Source organism: Pelecanus crispus, chromosome 11, assembly GCF_030463565.1.
Source record: "Pelecanus crispus isolate bPelCri1 chromosome 11, bPelCri1.pri, whole genome shotgun sequence".
NCBI lineage: Eukaryota > Metazoa > Chordata > Aves > Pelecaniformes > Pelecanidae > Pelecanus > Pelecanus crispus.
The window spans coordinates 26,830,293-26,846,591 of record NC_134653.1 but is presented as its reverse complement, the minus strand read 5'-3'; the positions used below and the strand labels follow the sequence as shown (position 1 = coordinate 26,846,591).

General features: G+C 40.5%; 1 protein-coding gene across 1 annotated transcript; it reads right to left on the bottom strand.

Moving 5' to 3' along the window:
- Nucleotides 1–79: 79 nt before the first annotated feature.
- LOC104025287 (serotransferrin-2) lies at nucleotides 80–13,596 on the bottom strand. The gene is made up of 17 exons (XM_009486133.2): nucleotides 13,545–13,596; nucleotides 10,886–11,049; nucleotides 9,640–9,739; nucleotides 8,390–8,566; nucleotides 7,743–7,905; nucleotides 7,572–7,636; nucleotides 6,733–6,890; nucleotides 5,469–5,655; nucleotides 5,150–5,298; nucleotides 4,840–4,930; nucleotides 4,457–4,525; nucleotides 3,985–4,167; nucleotides 3,537–3,693; nucleotides 2,902–2,984; nucleotides 1,467–1,651; nucleotides 890–1,076; nucleotides 80–129 (listed from the first exon to the last, which is right to left on the bottom strand). Exons 1-17 carry the CDS (start codon nucleotides 13,594–13,596, stop codon nucleotides 80–82), a joined length of 2,220 nt encoding a protein of 739 aa, XP_009484408.1.
- Between the last annotated feature and the right edge of the window lie 2,703 nt (nucleotides 13,597–16,299).

The following is a 16,299-nucleotide window of genomic DNA, read 5'->3' as shown; positions in this document are numbered from 1 at the left end:
GATAGGTTGGACTTGCATACTTGTTTGTTTTCAACATTGATGGTGGTGTATGTGCCTTGCAAAGCCTCTGTATTAGACGTCAGTTCGATGAGGATGCACAGATATCCTGTTTGCAGAAGTCTAAGATGCCTACAAACCAGTAAGAAAGTTACACTTAAAGATGCTACCGGCTTTAAAAATAACAAATTCTTCAGATACTTCACCAAAACAGCAGAATAGAGGTAAAATTCCCCTTTTCAATTTCAGTTCTTTAACAACTTAGACTCACAGAAGTCTAACTTACTGTGTAATCTTCATTTACTTCAATACAGATTTTCAGATCCCAAAACAACTTGACCCTGGCTCATAGACAGTTTCAGTTTTCATCATAGCTAAATGCATACTTCACACAGCTTTCAGTGGAAAATAATGAAAAAGCCATCCCTTAAGTTTATAAAGGTTTTCATCCCGAGTTCTCTGGTGCACTCTTAAAAAGGAAATTATTTAACTTATTCTGAGGTTAATTCAAGAATTAAATATAAAACTTCTTATCTTTTTCCCAAGTTTGGCATATCCAAATGAACATTACACTCCCTTTTCCCAGAACTGATCTTTGGAATTGAAGGTAAAAATTTCATAGTAGGAGTGAAGAGTTCTGTTTCAATAACCTCATTATTTGCTCTAAAATGTATTGGTTATTCTGTTCCTGCAGAGCTCCAGTTTCAGTGCTTTTGGATAGGAGTTGTAAGAGGCTCTAAAGGAGCTCCAGACAGTACTCCTTGGAAAATTACTAACAGGATTATGTAGAACATACTTCTTCATTCAGTCTAAACAAAAGGGCAATAGCTATGCACAGAAGGCTTCCAGCTTTGCATTTTTCTCTAACGCAAAATTCAGAACTTGACTTCACCTGCAGGTGTACAATTAAGCACTGATTCTGCCAGTTGAAAGAAAGACACTCCAAGAATTTCCTGATAGCTCATGTGACTTGCATGAACAAGGTACTGAGTAGTGTCTTTGAAAAGCAGATCACTTTCACCATACTTCCATGACTGAAAGAGATGGAATTCAGAATCCAGTTTGCTTCCCAGAGATTCCTAAACAGAAAAGAAATAAGTTCCACAGCTTGGATCATAAATAGCAATGTTAAACTGGTGACCCTTAGTTTTATAGCAAGACCTAGCAGAAAAAAGGTTCCACTTTCACCTAGCACTTTCCTTATTCGTACAAAAAGATGCAGTTTTGCAGTGGCTGATTTCTCAGCAAAACTATGACCACTGCGGAACAGCAGCTGGTGCCAAAATGCCCCTTTAGAGAATCCAAATAATTATTTTCTCAATCTCCTATGCACATTCTTAATTCTTTCATATTGGACCTGAAGCCACTTTATGTATTTAGTATATAAAGTTTTTGATCTTGAAAGGGTTTTCAGCAGTCATACATAACAAGTGATAACATGCGAACTTTTTCCCTGTTATCTGCCTTACCTGGGACTTCATTAGAAAGTCATAGATTTTAGTGACAGTGACTGGCCGGGTCATGACTGTGCTGGGGGGAATGGGGCCAAGGTTACAGCCTGCCCATTCTGTGACTGCAGTACGCGTTCCATCCGGACACAAGAGTTCAAAGTCAATCGCAGTATAACCTTTTGCCCAACCAGAGCTGTCCAGATCTGAAAAGAAGATGATGTGAAAGCAAATCATTTTAAAAAAATGAAAGCAGAAGACAGGGTGAATCTCATGCAAAATGTTAAAAGCTAGAGGAAGAAGTTTAGTCAATACATTCAAAACAAATGCAGCATGCTACATGGTCATTTATTAGGAACAGGGTAGCGCTTTCACTGAGGAAACAGGTCAGTGAACTTAAGCTGCACCTATCAATTAAAAACTAGAGTAACATCAAGGCATATGAACAGCTTATCATGCCTCATCTTCACCTGTAATCAGATCACTTTCTGAAAACAAAGCAATTCAGCCTGCATGTCCTTTGCTTCCCCAAACAAACTGCTCATTGCTGCATGAATTCTGTGGGTTTCCACGCCCTTATACCTCCACTTGATTTTAGAGAGATTCCTCTCTTAGAAAAGCCTCTTCTGTTACTGAAATTGCCTAAATTACAATTTCAGTGTGCTTTATTAGGCCAAACAAAATGGGGGTTCCCTTTCTCTTCACCTCTATGAAAAGGCAGCATATTTTGGCTGTTAGAGCAGTAGTCATAGTTTAAGATAAATTGAGGGGATTTAAGCTACTCTAACCAAAACCATTTTCTTCAACAAAATCCAATTGCTAGACTGTTGCAAACATCAGTATTTCCCAGAAGAATTTAAACATTTCACAGTGTAGTAACAATGTTGTTTTAGAAACTGTGAAAGGCAATATAATTTGCAGTATTTTTACCTATTAAGCTATTTGGAATGTTTATTCCATAAGCACCTATGAAACAACATGAGGAAGTTGCCATGTCACAATGAAGCCATAGAACATCCCCCAGCACAAACAGCCCACAGCATTGCCATTATCTGCCATTTTCATTCTTGAACTCTGATCAAAAACAATGGGTACACGCACTATGGCTGCCTATGGGAAAAAGTCTGGTGGGAAAAGTCATTTGCTTTTTAAAGATTTGATATTTCCAAAAATTAGTGCAGTCTCCAAGGATGATTACCACCCCCAACACACACCTTGATCTTTACACTCAGTGATTTACACTCTTTCCTCTCTAAAACTGAAGAGTATCTCAACTTTGAGCTTTACTGGAACACCTACATGCAGGAAGGTTCTTGCAATTATCCAGTCACAAACACAACTTCATGGACCTAGATTAAACCTGCAAAAGCTGATCCTCATGAGTGATAGTCACTGTGTGGGAAATAACTGATGCTAATGAACATTCTCAAATGAAAAGAGAATATCTGCATCTCACTCTCTATATTCTGGAGTAGGTTAGAGTGTTCCAGGAAAGCTACATCTCCAAAGCTTCTTCCACTGGGATTGCCAACTAGGCATCTAGTGCAGGAAAAAACACAAGAAGTTATCAGAGACAGCCACTACACGACGACTGATGTTCGGACATCTGAAGCTAAAACAGGAGTAGCTGGAAGTATTCTTTTCATCTGTAATTACTTGGTGGTTATATGGAACAAGTTAGTGATGTCAGTATAGACCTTGGTGGACAGTGTTCACATATTTAACAAGACAACCCCTTTCATCCCTTAAAGCAGCTCCCAAGTCAAAGTTGTGGTACAATGTTCATGCAGCCTCACCTGTGCCTAGCCAGGAAAGAGAATGTAACTCAACTAAATGCATTATACATGAGTTATATAAGAGTGAGTATATATGAGTTATATAAGAGTGCTTTCACCTTTAATACTCTTCTCTGCCTCTGCTTCAGCTATGCTTTTTTTAATATCTCCAGTCTATTTAATTACCTCCTGTACCCTACACTGCTTCTTACCCAGTTGATTAACAAAAAAAAAACCCTCCAAAGAAAACCATTAGCAAAATAATAAGACAATTCTGGCTATTGCTCTGCACTTGTGACTCTGACAAAAGGCTTACCTGAGTGCTCCCATATTGCCATAGTAACGTTCGTTGTGACTTGCAGCACATCTGCTAGATACTCGAGCCCCTTCCACCTCACTGTCTCCAATGCACACTTTGCACAGGTTTCCATCTGCTCCTGGCATGCAGCCCTTCCAAAAGTAATTCTGATAAACTGAGCAGGGAAAACTGATGTGAGATTAGGGCAAGGTATTCCAAAGCCTCTTCATGCATGAGAAAAGACAGGAATGGAATTCCATCCTAACAGCTAGCAAGAAGAGGGCTAAATAGTGTGAAGAATCACACATAGTCAGTCATATAGGAGGAAGAGCTGCTTCAACACCCTCTGAGACTGCAATCATCACTTGCTGGTCAAATCCTCATGGCCCCATCTCCATTTTACTCCCAAAGTTGGGGCTTCAGATTTCCATGGTCTAGTCAACAGATAACCCGGAGCAGCCCTTACCAGAGCCAACGTCACAGTTCTCAGTATCATTCTCCAGAGCTCCCACTGTGTATCTGGAAAGCAGTAACCATCCTCCAGGACTATACAGGTGACTGTGACAGGATCGCCTTCCCTTAAGGTTACGGATGTTAATCTGTTTGGCATTTTTCTTAGCTAGGGCAACAGCATAAACTGGTGGCAGTGCTGTAAAGCAATAACAACCAGTTATACCAGGGCAACTAAGTATTCCAGACAAGTACAGCCCCCGTCTTCCTCATCCTGTCATGATATCTTCAGTTACAGTAGAGGATCTGCGTTCTTTGCTTAGCCACAAAGCTCTTGTCCTAGCCGCCCAGCATTATCTGTAAAGTTCCTGCTGAACATGCACAGCAATTTCTTTCCCAAACCAACAGGCAAATGCATTCCTACATAAATCCTAGAGGAAGCCTCAGGAAAATCTAAACCCTTTGCCTTCTCAAAGTTGTCCTGTTACCTTTGTGCTTAAGATGAATTAGTTTCCCTGTTTCATCCATGCTCTTAGCAGCCAGGGCACAATCTCCCCCTGGAGAGGAGAGACAACCATTAAGGATCTTGTGACTGCTGTCATTCCTATCACATGGCAGCATGCCATCAAAAACCTTGCAATCCTCTTGAGCCATGTCAGCATATCTGTCCCTTTTACAGAAGAGATATAATAAAACAGCTGGACCAAATGCTAGAGCCAGTTAGTGGAAGAGCTGGGAAGAGTATTTGGACATATATATTGATTCCTGCTTCCATCACAAAACATCACAAACTGTGGAAATTTAACTATCTTTTTAATGGTACTTTTTTGATTCCCTCCCTTATGCTAACTAAGGTCACATGAGAACTTACCATAACATTCTACAGCTACAGGCACCAATCCACACCTCCCTGCAATGTAGACATGCGTTGCATCCAGGGTGACTGCATCAGCCTCGCTACTCTGCCAAGAGCATTATAGAAAATAACAACAGGATTTGCATGAACTGTGTAACCATGCAGCTGTACTTCCCCGCTGGTTGAAAATTCCCCTGCATAAATTCCCCCTCATTCCCACTGGTTCCTCTGGTGTGCAAGCTGTTTTTTGTCTTGTTCAGCTCAGACAAGGACATACACACCCTGTGTAGTCTTACATATACTCTGACCAGAGGGAGTCTCCTACCTTGATCATTTCAATGCATTTGGTCATGGAATTTGCTTGGACACAGACTAATGGGTCAGATTTGATGCTTAGTGCCCACTCCTCACATTTGCGAAGCTCAGCATCACTGATGCAGCACCAGCGCACAACACTGTTGTCCAAAGAGCTCCCTGCATTAGAAGGAAGGAGTACAGTGAGATCATGTCACCTATGCACAAATCTGTTCTTTGCTAAGGGGACATTTAGGTTCTATGCACTTGTGCCTGGCAGGGAGGAATAACATGGAAAGAGAAATTTCTCTTCCCTTTCCTTAGCTACAGTCCTCTGGAAAGCTTCTCACCTTCATGGCCAAGTCCCTTAAGGAGAGCTACATAATCCAGACCAAGGACATAGGCAATCTCTAGCTGCTCCTCAAGAAGCTGCAGGTGCTGAGTGGCATCCCGAAACAGCAGGTTCTTTCCCCCGAAGGGTGCTGAAGTGAATAGTTCAAACCTGGCTCTTTCTTTTCCTTTTCGCCCAAAGAGGCGCTAGGACAAGAAAAACATTTTTAATTGCAACAAATCTTTTCATCCTTCCAGTAGCAGGCAGCCTCATCCTCCCCTCCCTTCATATCAATGATTTGTAAGATAGCACTCAGGGTTCCACCACACTAGGACAAAGCCCACAGTTACTGCAGTGAGTGGATGGTTCCAGTCCTAAAAGCATTATATGATTCATTTTTTTGAAGACTTTTTTCCCCATCTTTGTTATTCCAATTTATTGGGCTGTGCTCCATGTCTCCTACCCTGGAAAGGTAACTGAGGGAGTATAGCTGAGTGAGAAACATTTGTAATAAAGATCAGTGCAGTAAAGGGGTGCAAGATATCTTGCGCTTTATGATGGGGAAGTACCATGTGCAAAGTTGCTCTGTTCAGCCTGATGGTACTGGAAGAGAAGAAAGCACTGAGAAGTGTACTAGGAACATTGCTGCATAGCCATTGCTATGTGTGGGAGAACACAGCTAAGATATGTGTAAGTGCAGTGACAAAGGCATATGAAGATCTCTCAATAAAGAAGAGATTTTGTACAACTGCTATCTACCAGAGTCTGCGTGACAGCCCACTGGGCTGAATTATTCACTGTCTGCTCACTATTTTAAGGGCTGGATAGCTTCATAAATTCTTTAAATTTGCATTTAAATATGCATTTCAGGTTCAGCTTCAAAGGGATTCCTGGAAGTCAAGGTAACAGATACTATTTATAAGTCAAGAAAAAGAGAGGAACAAAGGTGAACCCTGCCTGAACCTATGTGTCTCCCTCAGCGACATAAGATTTCACAGAAGTTCCAGGGCAGGATGAACACTATTAGCCATTTTCCAGTTTGGGCATTACAGCATCTTCCCTTTCTTTACTTATTTATTCCCACCCTTCTACAGAAGAATGCTTTAGAGAAAAGTAGAACCTTCTTCCAGAAGCAGGATCCTTCCCCAGAACAACTGATTTTAGTCCTTTTTCATACTAACTATAAATTCCTCAAGAAAGAAGGCAAACTGGGCAGTAATCTCCACACAAAGATGGCAGAAAAGCCTGTGTATGGAGATATACAGCTTATAATATCCACTCACTTGGATCATGGTAAGAAATTTGTTGGTGATCTTCTGGAAGTTGTGGCGGGTGATGATGCCACGGCCAGGCCCCTTGCCCAAGTTGCAGGTGCTGTATTCAGTCAGCTCAGCTGTAGTCCCGTCAGGACATAAGAGTTCATACTCCTGTTGTTCTGACTCTGAAACAACAGGACACTCATGAATCTATGAAGTGAGATATGACTTGGCAGCAGGCACAGAGATGGAAGGTAAAACATTTTTCACAGGAGGTTGCTCAAAGATTATGCAAGCAGCACAGTGTACCAAGCACACTTGGGAAAGTTGTCTTTGATATGCTCTTCTCTTAACAAAGAGAGGGACCCCAGCCAGAGGTACTCCAAAATACTCTTTAAACTGTACCCCTGTAAATATGTTTGTTTAAAAATACTTACCTGCAAATACTACTGCTAACTACCTTCAAAAACGTCAATACAGAGCTCAACTGAGTTTAAAAATACAAAACAGGTATACAGGAACTGCACATTTTAGCAGCTCAATACACTGAATTTTAAAAGGAACCTTATAACTCAGACAGCACAAATAGTGACAGCTGCGTCAGAGACTTTAGGCTAAAAAAATCACCGGTATAAAAACATCTGTCTGCTCCCATTCTGAGAATCTCCTGTGAACAATTATTGCTCACTTACTCTTTCCTTTTCTGTTTCCTTCTGACTTGTGTGGACAGACAAGAAATACCACTGAACTGCTTGCAGGGATTGAATTTTCCCGGGAAACAACAAAAAGATAGGCATATCCCCCAAACTCCCATGCAGGAAAGAGCACAGCCAGACATTAAAAGGAATCTGAGTTTTTGGGATCACCTGTGGCACTCAGAATTGCTAGATGATCTAAAAAGGCAACATCTGCTACTCCATTCTTCAAGCACCTGCAGGAAGACAAATGCCATCCTATTAACATGTCACCTGGCTTTTCCTCCCTCACAAGTTCTTTTTCCCCAGAGGTAAATTCAGTGCAAGTGTCACAGAGCTTACCTGAAGGCTCCCTCAGAATCATAGAAGGGTTCGTTACCACTTGTCTCACAGAAGTGGTTCTTGTCTCTGACATAGGATTTTTGTCCTTGGCAGAGAGCACACAGTCGAGGAGCAGCACCACCAATCCCAGGGATGCAACTTGCATTGAAATACTCACTGATTACTGCAGATGTAGGGGAAAAAAAAAAAACAAAAAGAAAGAAAAACGTCAAATGGGAAAAAATGGAAGAAAGAAAAGGGGCCAAACATATCACTTGCATAACTAAGTCTACGGTGCTTTAAAAAAAACAAAAATCAGCAAATGCAGCTTCATTGTCTAAACTTCAGATTTGAAACATTTTCTGGAGACAGAGTGATCAAATTTTGCTTGGTTGAAACCATCCTTGTGCTGGCTAGATATTGCAAAGATTTGTTCCCTGTTGCATACAGAACACAAAGATTTTCTGTTTTGGTAACAATTCTGCTGCTTTGAGATCACTAGAAAAGTTCAAAAGAGAGTTAAGAGCCAGTATCAAAAACACTCCAAGAGGATATCTCATCCACAAAGCCGTTCAGTTTCCACATAGCTCAGTTCATTCTACATCTGCTTGCATTTCACTCACTTTTGCTGAGGGCAAAGACATAGCCCTATGGCTCCTATCACCCACCTTGGCTCAGAGGTTGTGCCTCATCCCAGGAAAGATCATTTCTTGCAAGGAGAAAACCAAGTGGAATATTCCAGCCTGATGTCCATCTGGCTCCATTGTGGCAGCTGCGTGCACCTCGTAGCCTCTGGATATCCAGAGTTCCTCGTTTGGCAATGGCCACAGCAAACACACAATTTCCTGCAATAGGACAAAATATGCAAGAGAAATAACTAAATCCCAATTCTGCAACTTCCATCTGTGTACAGGAGTCCAACTACTTCTGTGAACATTGCTAAGGAAAAAACAAATCTTAGGCATATGAAGCATAGGTACTTATGCCAGGAACATTACCATATACCGGGTACATGGCACCTTGTCAAACTGAATGATGCAAGTGATGTGCAAAGCAAGAAGATAAAAATCTGGTAGAAAAGGCTTACAAGATCATCCAGCTCCATCATCCAATGCAATTGCTTCTCAAGAATTTTGAACATTTGTATCACACTGTTTAGGTACTGTACTGGAAAGAACTCCTATGTCTTATCCTCAGAACATACTTACCACCAGAAACATATCAATTCCACTATGTTTTCATGGTTCTTCAGCCAAAACAAAATTCTATTCTGTTCTCATACAGCCCCTTATTAGTATCTTCCTAGAACCTTCTCCTAATTTGGCTTCCTTCTCAGATTCGTGTCCCACAAGTTATTTTCTACTGTATGCTTGATTTTGGCTCAGACTTATTTATTCTTGCCTTATAAATCATTCCCTGCACAGACTGTTAGGTCTGCCAGGAATGAAGAGGAATCTTACCATAACAAGATTCTCCACCTTATATTCTTGTCTCTTTAGCGTGAGAAGGAGAGAATTAATTCATGAGAGAAGCTAATCCCTTAAAGAACCGCTAGTAAATGTTCAGTTACACTAGTAAAGAGCATGGCATAAGAATTGACACAGATGGAATAAAACCCTTCTTATTCCCTACAAGATGAAGAACTCCAGTACACTAGCGCTGCGTGCAGGGTACAGACAGACAGTTTGTCATAGTGACAGTACCACAGGCAGAAAGGCTATTAGATAGAAAGCACCACTGGTAATCTCATTCATCACTAAGTATTTTAGAAAGAGTTGTTAGTAACCTCCATACACCTATAAAGTTAATGAAAACACACAGACTTTTTTTCAAGAATTCTTGAACTTTGCCTTTCACTGCACAGCAATTTATTAGCCAAATCAGAAGCACAGCTTACTCTTTTGCTTTATGAACCTACCTTGATCATAGATCTCCTTTGCCACCACTGTCAAACCATATAGCTTTACAGCAGAGTAAACATCTCCCGCATCCAAGGAGGCAGCATCTGCTTTATTCACCTTAAAAACAACAGCAAAACCCTCAAAACAAGTTTGTTTACAGGGAAACAAGCAGACCAGCTTCAAGAGCAGAGTTTGTGCCTCAGAAGTAGTAACCAGTGATTTTTACAAGCATTTGCTTTGTTTTTATTTGAATCCCTGCTACTAAGCATTGTGAAATGTTAGCAATGAAGGCTGAGTTACCTTCAAAAAACACCAGTTCTTTTCCAGTAATATCCTTTCTCACCTCTTCTTTGGACCTTCCATTCCAAAAACACAGTTCTGATGCCATCTGAAGAAAAAGACAACCCCTATTTCCTCCTACTGCTCCCCCAAGACCCCAAATCCTTCTCAGAGTTCTCCTGGCTATAATCTTTCTCTATCCTGGAAAGTGGAACTGAAGTCTATTAACAAGGGTTGGAGGACTGAATGAAAACACAAAATAAATTATTCCCTGAACCAACAAGAAAGGTTTTCTTGTTTTGGTTTCCAGGTCAGACCTGGACTCCATTGAAGGCAACTGGGACTGAATGAAAATGGAAACTGAACTTCTCTATCCCAATCAAGTTTTATGTTACACAGCAAATGCTTATCTTCCTTTTTCATTAGCGATTTTTTTCAAAGCATATAGCATTATGAAAATTTCATTTCAAGAGCTTTCAAGACCAATTACAAGAGCTTACAAGACCAATTACAAGAGCTTACACTTACAAAAGGTCTGATGTCTAATTTTATTCAAATTGAAGATTTTTATATGAAAAAAGGCTTTGCTCTTTACTTCAGAAAGGACTGACTAAGGGCTAAAAATAGCAGGGAAGAAAGGGAAGAGAAAATATTCATTATAGTCAGAGTAGGACCAAAACCCACAAGCAAGGGGAATGCTCTGAGCAAGTTTTAATTTAGTAGTTTGGTTTTGTCAATTTATTTCCAAGCAACTTTTAAATTATTTCCTGGAGATTGCAAGGACATTAGCTGGGGTAAAATAGTACATCTAGCAGAATGCTCATGGGTTTTAATTCTTGCCTCTCAAGCTACCATGTACTTTGTCCTATATGCAATACCATCACTTCAGTATGATTTTATTCTCCCACAGATTCTGTTTACCAGTTACTTCTTCAAAAGAGGATCTGGACTCAAAAATCAGTTCTAAAATCTCTGTGAACTCACCCTGATTTTATCAATGCAGTCATATGTATTGTGGGCTCTGATGCAAGAAATCCTAGCAAACGAATTGGCAGTAGCAAGGGGCAGCACAGCCATAAGTGCTTTGGACAGTTCAGCACACTTTCTCTGTTCTAAGTCAGAAAGGGTGCACCATCGGAATTTCTTCCCTGTAGGATCAAAAAAGAAGTCAAGATTTGTAGGATTTAGTGAAAAAAACCCTCAGTTTAAGACCTTATGGAAGAGGCAGGTTATTTTACTTTATATTAACTTCAGAACTAATCTGATTCTGCTCACTCACACTCACATATCCACATACTTACAGGCGCCCAAGAGATGTGCCCAAGCAGTCTGACCAAGATCACTTTTTCCCAACACGGCAGACAATGAACGTTTGCTGTTGAATGTTTACTATGTCTCTTTGCTTCCTCTTGACTGGCAGCCACAAACTAGCTTTTAGGTAGATTTTTCAAGAATCAACAATTATTATGGTATGCTCTTTTGCCTCAGAATCTTCCTTGCTTCATCCTCCATGAATTTTAGGCAAGGTTGCCACCCAAAAAGAGGAAACAAAGGCAAGGACATCTTTATGGCTATGGTCTGTTTTGCTGTTGGGATAGCAAGAAGAGGAATGGCACTTACGGTGTAGGGTAACTTTGTTACCATCTTCCTGTTATCAGACTGCAGTTTTTCTCCTAACAAGTCAACTGTGATATGACCTTATCAGAGTACAGACCTTCTACTCTTGGTGTAAACAATGCATTCCCCACTTTTATTGCTGTCAGTTGTGTCCCTGGTTATCAATACAGGCCATTCTTTTAGCCTTTGCTCAGCTGTTTCCTCTGGTGCTTTCATACACACATATTCCCATGCATAATTTATCCATACCAATCTTCATGTTTCTGTTACAAAGTTCTAGCGAGTCAGAACTAAGCCTGCAAAAGAACAAGAAGTATGGAGGGAGCATGTTGGTAGGGGATCAAGTTGCTTTAGCTTTGTTGAATTTAGTCTTTAAAGAGGGGATTGTTGTTTTTTAAACAGACAGTAACTGGTGTTCCAAGTCCCAGCTGCTTCACAGCACTGAGCTACATCCTTTGTTAGAACAGCATTTCCCACTGAGTGCCATGCTTTGTTAGAACAGTATTTCCTCCCCATTTTCTTTCCAGACAAGGACTACCTGATTTTAAATAACAAGACCCACATCAGAGCTGCAGGGTCAGAAAACCCTAGCTCAGAGGAGAAGTATGAAAGTTTTAAGTTGGAAGAAGTTCACAACTAAATGCTACTTTGTAATAGAGTAAACCAAATCCCCCAATCCAGGAAGTGAGGATCCGGGACTATTTGAAATTATGATGGCAATTCTGTGACTTGGACCTTCTTCTGTTTTTAAACAGTGTACCGTCTAAGTGTTGCCTCAACAATGATGAGTAACTTGCTGCACTTCCCTCAAGACAGAGGGGTTTATCTTCCATGACAACACCCATAATGAAAGACAGAAACTAGGGACAATTTGGTTATTGACAATGAAGAATCATGTACTATGTTGAACAGAGTATTGAATAAGCATTAACAACAAAATCCTTACAATCCTACCTCTTCCAAGCAGGAAGCTAGTACGAATTATCTTCATTTCTGGATGCCAAACGAAGAGATTAAATAACCTGCACAGGAACACTATAAATTTGTAGCAGAACTGAACTATTTAGTTGTCAGATCTTTTTCCAGCTGAAAGCTAAGCAATCAATAAAAAACAAAACAGTGCCAGCAGAAAGAAGGAAGGTGCAATTAGAAGTGAAGGAGAAGGTGAAACCTCCTTTCCCAAGGGAAGGTGAGGGGTTTGGCTGGTTTAAACTGACTATGAAGTTACTTCCTAAGTAGTCCAGACACGTCAACAAAAATTCCGCTTTTGCTTTAGGCTCCAATTATTCCATCTTGGATGTACTATGACTTATTTTTTATTCTTCCTATTAAATTCCTTCTACTCTGAAATATATCATCATATACATCTCAAGAAGATACTATGCATTTAAGGAGCAAAAAAGTGATTATTGTATATAAAAATAGCATGCAGTTATGTAACTTGAGAGAAACTTATACCATGTAATGAAAACCAGGACTGAATGCATAGAAAACACTTCAACGTCTCTAACATTGTCATTTCCAGATGTTCAAGCATTTGGCTCTCTGGCAATCTATTAATATTAAAAAAAAAAAAAAAAATGCCTGGAATAAATAATGTTTACAATTAAAACATTGAAGTTTTTATTTCTTTGAGCCTACCATCAGACGTTAGTACTCCACTTGTTTTGATGTTAATACAGCGCAATTCCAAAAAGAACCCATTGTGGTTTTAGAGGGGAGGAGCTTGAAATACGCTGATTCTTTTTGACAGCGTTAATGAGTACATAGATCTCAACTATTCAAATGAAACAAACCTTCACTGAATTGCTAAGACACTAGTGTATCAAGCTGCTTCAAAACTCACAGGGTCACCATCTGCCAATGATCAAACAGGAAAAATACAGGCAAATGGAAAACACAGGCACAGTTCTAGCTGCAACTTCTTTGCACAGAAGAAAACAAAACCAAAGCATATATTAGAGTTTGTACCCTGGTAACCCATCCAGAGATCACCCTTCTCTTTCCCTCTCTGCATCAGCCTTACCTGAAGACAGCAAAGTGAAGATGATTAGGACAACTAAAATCACTGCCTTCATGATTACAGCAGTTCAGCAAGGATCCTCTCTCTACCCTGACGCTCTGCCTTCGCATACCAAGAATTCCACAGTGATGACCAAAGCTTCTGGAAGATAACAAAGGGGTTTTAGGCATCAACAAGGATAAAGGAAGATTTAAGAAAAAAAACTGTCAGAGGATGGTATGTCCTTGTAGGCAAAGGAGAAAGGGACAGTGTCCTATTCTTATCCACAGATGGAAAATATCCATGCATTTTCTGCTCTGTTATGGACAGACATAGGAAGAAATGTAATTCTTTTGAAATAAATTACGTTTCTCCTGTTTCAAAAGGCACCAATATGCCTTCAGTAGATAGGTAAGACTTACATCTATCTTACAAAAAAGGTATCTAAAGCTAAGTGAATTGTCCAAACTCCTGAACATATCTCTCTACAGAACATTGGAGCGTCCTTCTTACCTTATTTTTTCACCTGATAATGGTTTATCTATTGAGTAATCTTAAACAAAAAGTAATCCTATGCCTCCCTAAGAATTCAGAACAGAACTGTGACACCCAACTTTCTTGACTCTCTTCATTCCATTCTATCACAGCAGTCTCATCCAAGCCGGTTTATTTCCCTGTTTCCCGACACTTAGTCTGGCGTATTACCTCTTAATTACTCTACAGCAGTCATGATTAACATCATTAATTCTACAGCAGGGAAAAAAAAGCATATTTTTTATATATATGTGTGTATATATATATAAAAGCAGAAGTGTGCATACTGAACTGATCTGGTAATGCATAAAATATTGCTAATATGGTTTCATCTTTCCTGTTCAGGAAAGAATTGACTATTCCAAAAGTCCTGGAGAAAGAAAGTCTTTTTCCTAGTTTTGTTTTCCTTTTTCATCTTATGGATTTTCTCAGTACCTTCTCTACCTCATGTGTTTTTGTCAATACTTTTCCCAGACTTCTTTTGTTGCTTTATGTTCTCTTCCCTAGTGAGTAGTTCACAGTCCTTACTCCCCACTTGCTTGTTCTGCATTCCTGTACACGGATTCCATTGCTTATCTTTGCATTTCCTAAGTTCCTTCACTAGATCTGCAACATTTCTTGAGGTGTTATGTCTCCTACTAATCCAGTCACAGGAGGTACATTTCTCACTACTTCCTGCACTTCCTGAACAAATGTTCTCAAGCCCTAAGATCTCCATTCTCTCATTTGCTAAGAGAACAACTGTGGTATTATCCCACCCTTTGACTTGGCTCGCCTGCACAGGCCTAGCACAGCTCAGTACCCTTTGAGAAGTATGTTTTATTCCTCAGTGAGTGCAGTTTATATAATCTTCTAATACAATATATTATCAGATGTTAAAAAAAAAAACCCAAACGTAAGACCAACACACACGATATAAGCAATTTTCAAATTGTTAAAGGTACACATATTTACTTTTAATTCCAGGGAGAAAGATTAGATCAGGACAGATCATTAACCAGCTCAGTCAATGTCAGTTAATATACACTATAAACAACTGTGTTTCATTTAACTACACCTTAACCTCTGAATCACTCCTGAATCACTTCTGGGGAAACTCGTCCATCAGACCCACCAGCAGGGTGCATTTAGACATCAAAGCTAATGGCTCTTGCAATGTTTGTAGCAAAGCACCTAACAGGATCAAATCCCACCTTCTTTGAGGTTTTACTTCCTGCCAATCCTACCATTATGCAAGCTCAGGATATACATACATCCCAACAACTCAGTCAGCTAATATTATTCCAGTTACATGAGGGCTGCATCTGGATCTCTGCTCAAACTTTACATATTTAAAAACAAAAGGCTTTCCTGCATATGTCTAAGATACTTATACAGATACTATGCTGCTGATGTGAAAAAAGCAGAATGACATGAAGATGTAGACTTCATTTAGGCCTAGTCAGGAAAACAAGCAAACATTAATCACAAATGTAAAGTAATCAGGTCAGCTGAGAGGACTATGTCCTAAAGCACTCAGGATGCAGAAACACAGCAGCAGGACTCCGGAATTCTTTTCCTACTGATTCACCCTATGAAACTACTCCCCTACCACCGTCAGAAAATGGCAATTAGCTACTTCCCAATAAGTAGCATCTATGCATCTAGGGATGCATCTAAGAAAGTGGAAACCAAATAATCTCTATAAAATCACCTCCGTGCTGCTAGGATCCAGGCAAAGGACACCAGAGTAGGAACATATGTTGCTGCACTGCCGTGCCTGACATCTCACTTGCAGGAACAGCATTGTGTCTGTGCTCCCATATCTGTGTTGACCACACACAGGTCTTACAGGTTGACTTACCTGTCCCTCAACAGCAACGCTGGGAAGCAGCTGAACCCCAACTCAACTCCCCAAGAAGCAGTCCTCTCCTCAAACCATACCTCCCTTTGGGGAAGGGTTTGTCCTCAGCTTTGTCCCGATACCATACCCGCTTTGTGGAGCAGCCTTGTCCCCATACCAGAAACCTTCAGGGACAACCATGTCCCTGCACTACATCCCCCAAGAAACGGCCCTGTCCCCACACCACATCGCTCAGACACAGCCCTGTCCCCCCACCACATCGCCTCAGACACGGCCCTGTCCCCACACCACATCGCTCAGACACGGCCCTGTCCCCACGCCACATCGCCTCAGACACGGCCCTGTCCCCACACCACATCGCTCAGACACGGCCCTGTCCCCACGCCACATCGCCTCAGACAC

Excerpts from the sequence above, each read along its gene's own strand:
- LOC104025287 (XM_009486133.2), bottom strand. The coding sequence starts at position 13,596 with ATGAAGGCAGTGATTTTAGTTGTCCTAATCATCTTCACTTTGCTGTCT. Across the intron at positions 7,637-7,742 it reads GATTCTGAGGGAGCCTTCAG|GTGCTTGAAGAATGGAGTAG; the intron begins GTAAGCTCTGTG and ends GTCTTCCTGCAG. Across the intron at positions 4,168-4,456 it reads AATTCATCTTAAGCACAAAG|CACTGCCACCAGTTTATGCT; the intron begins GTAACAGGACAA and ends ATTGCTTTACAG.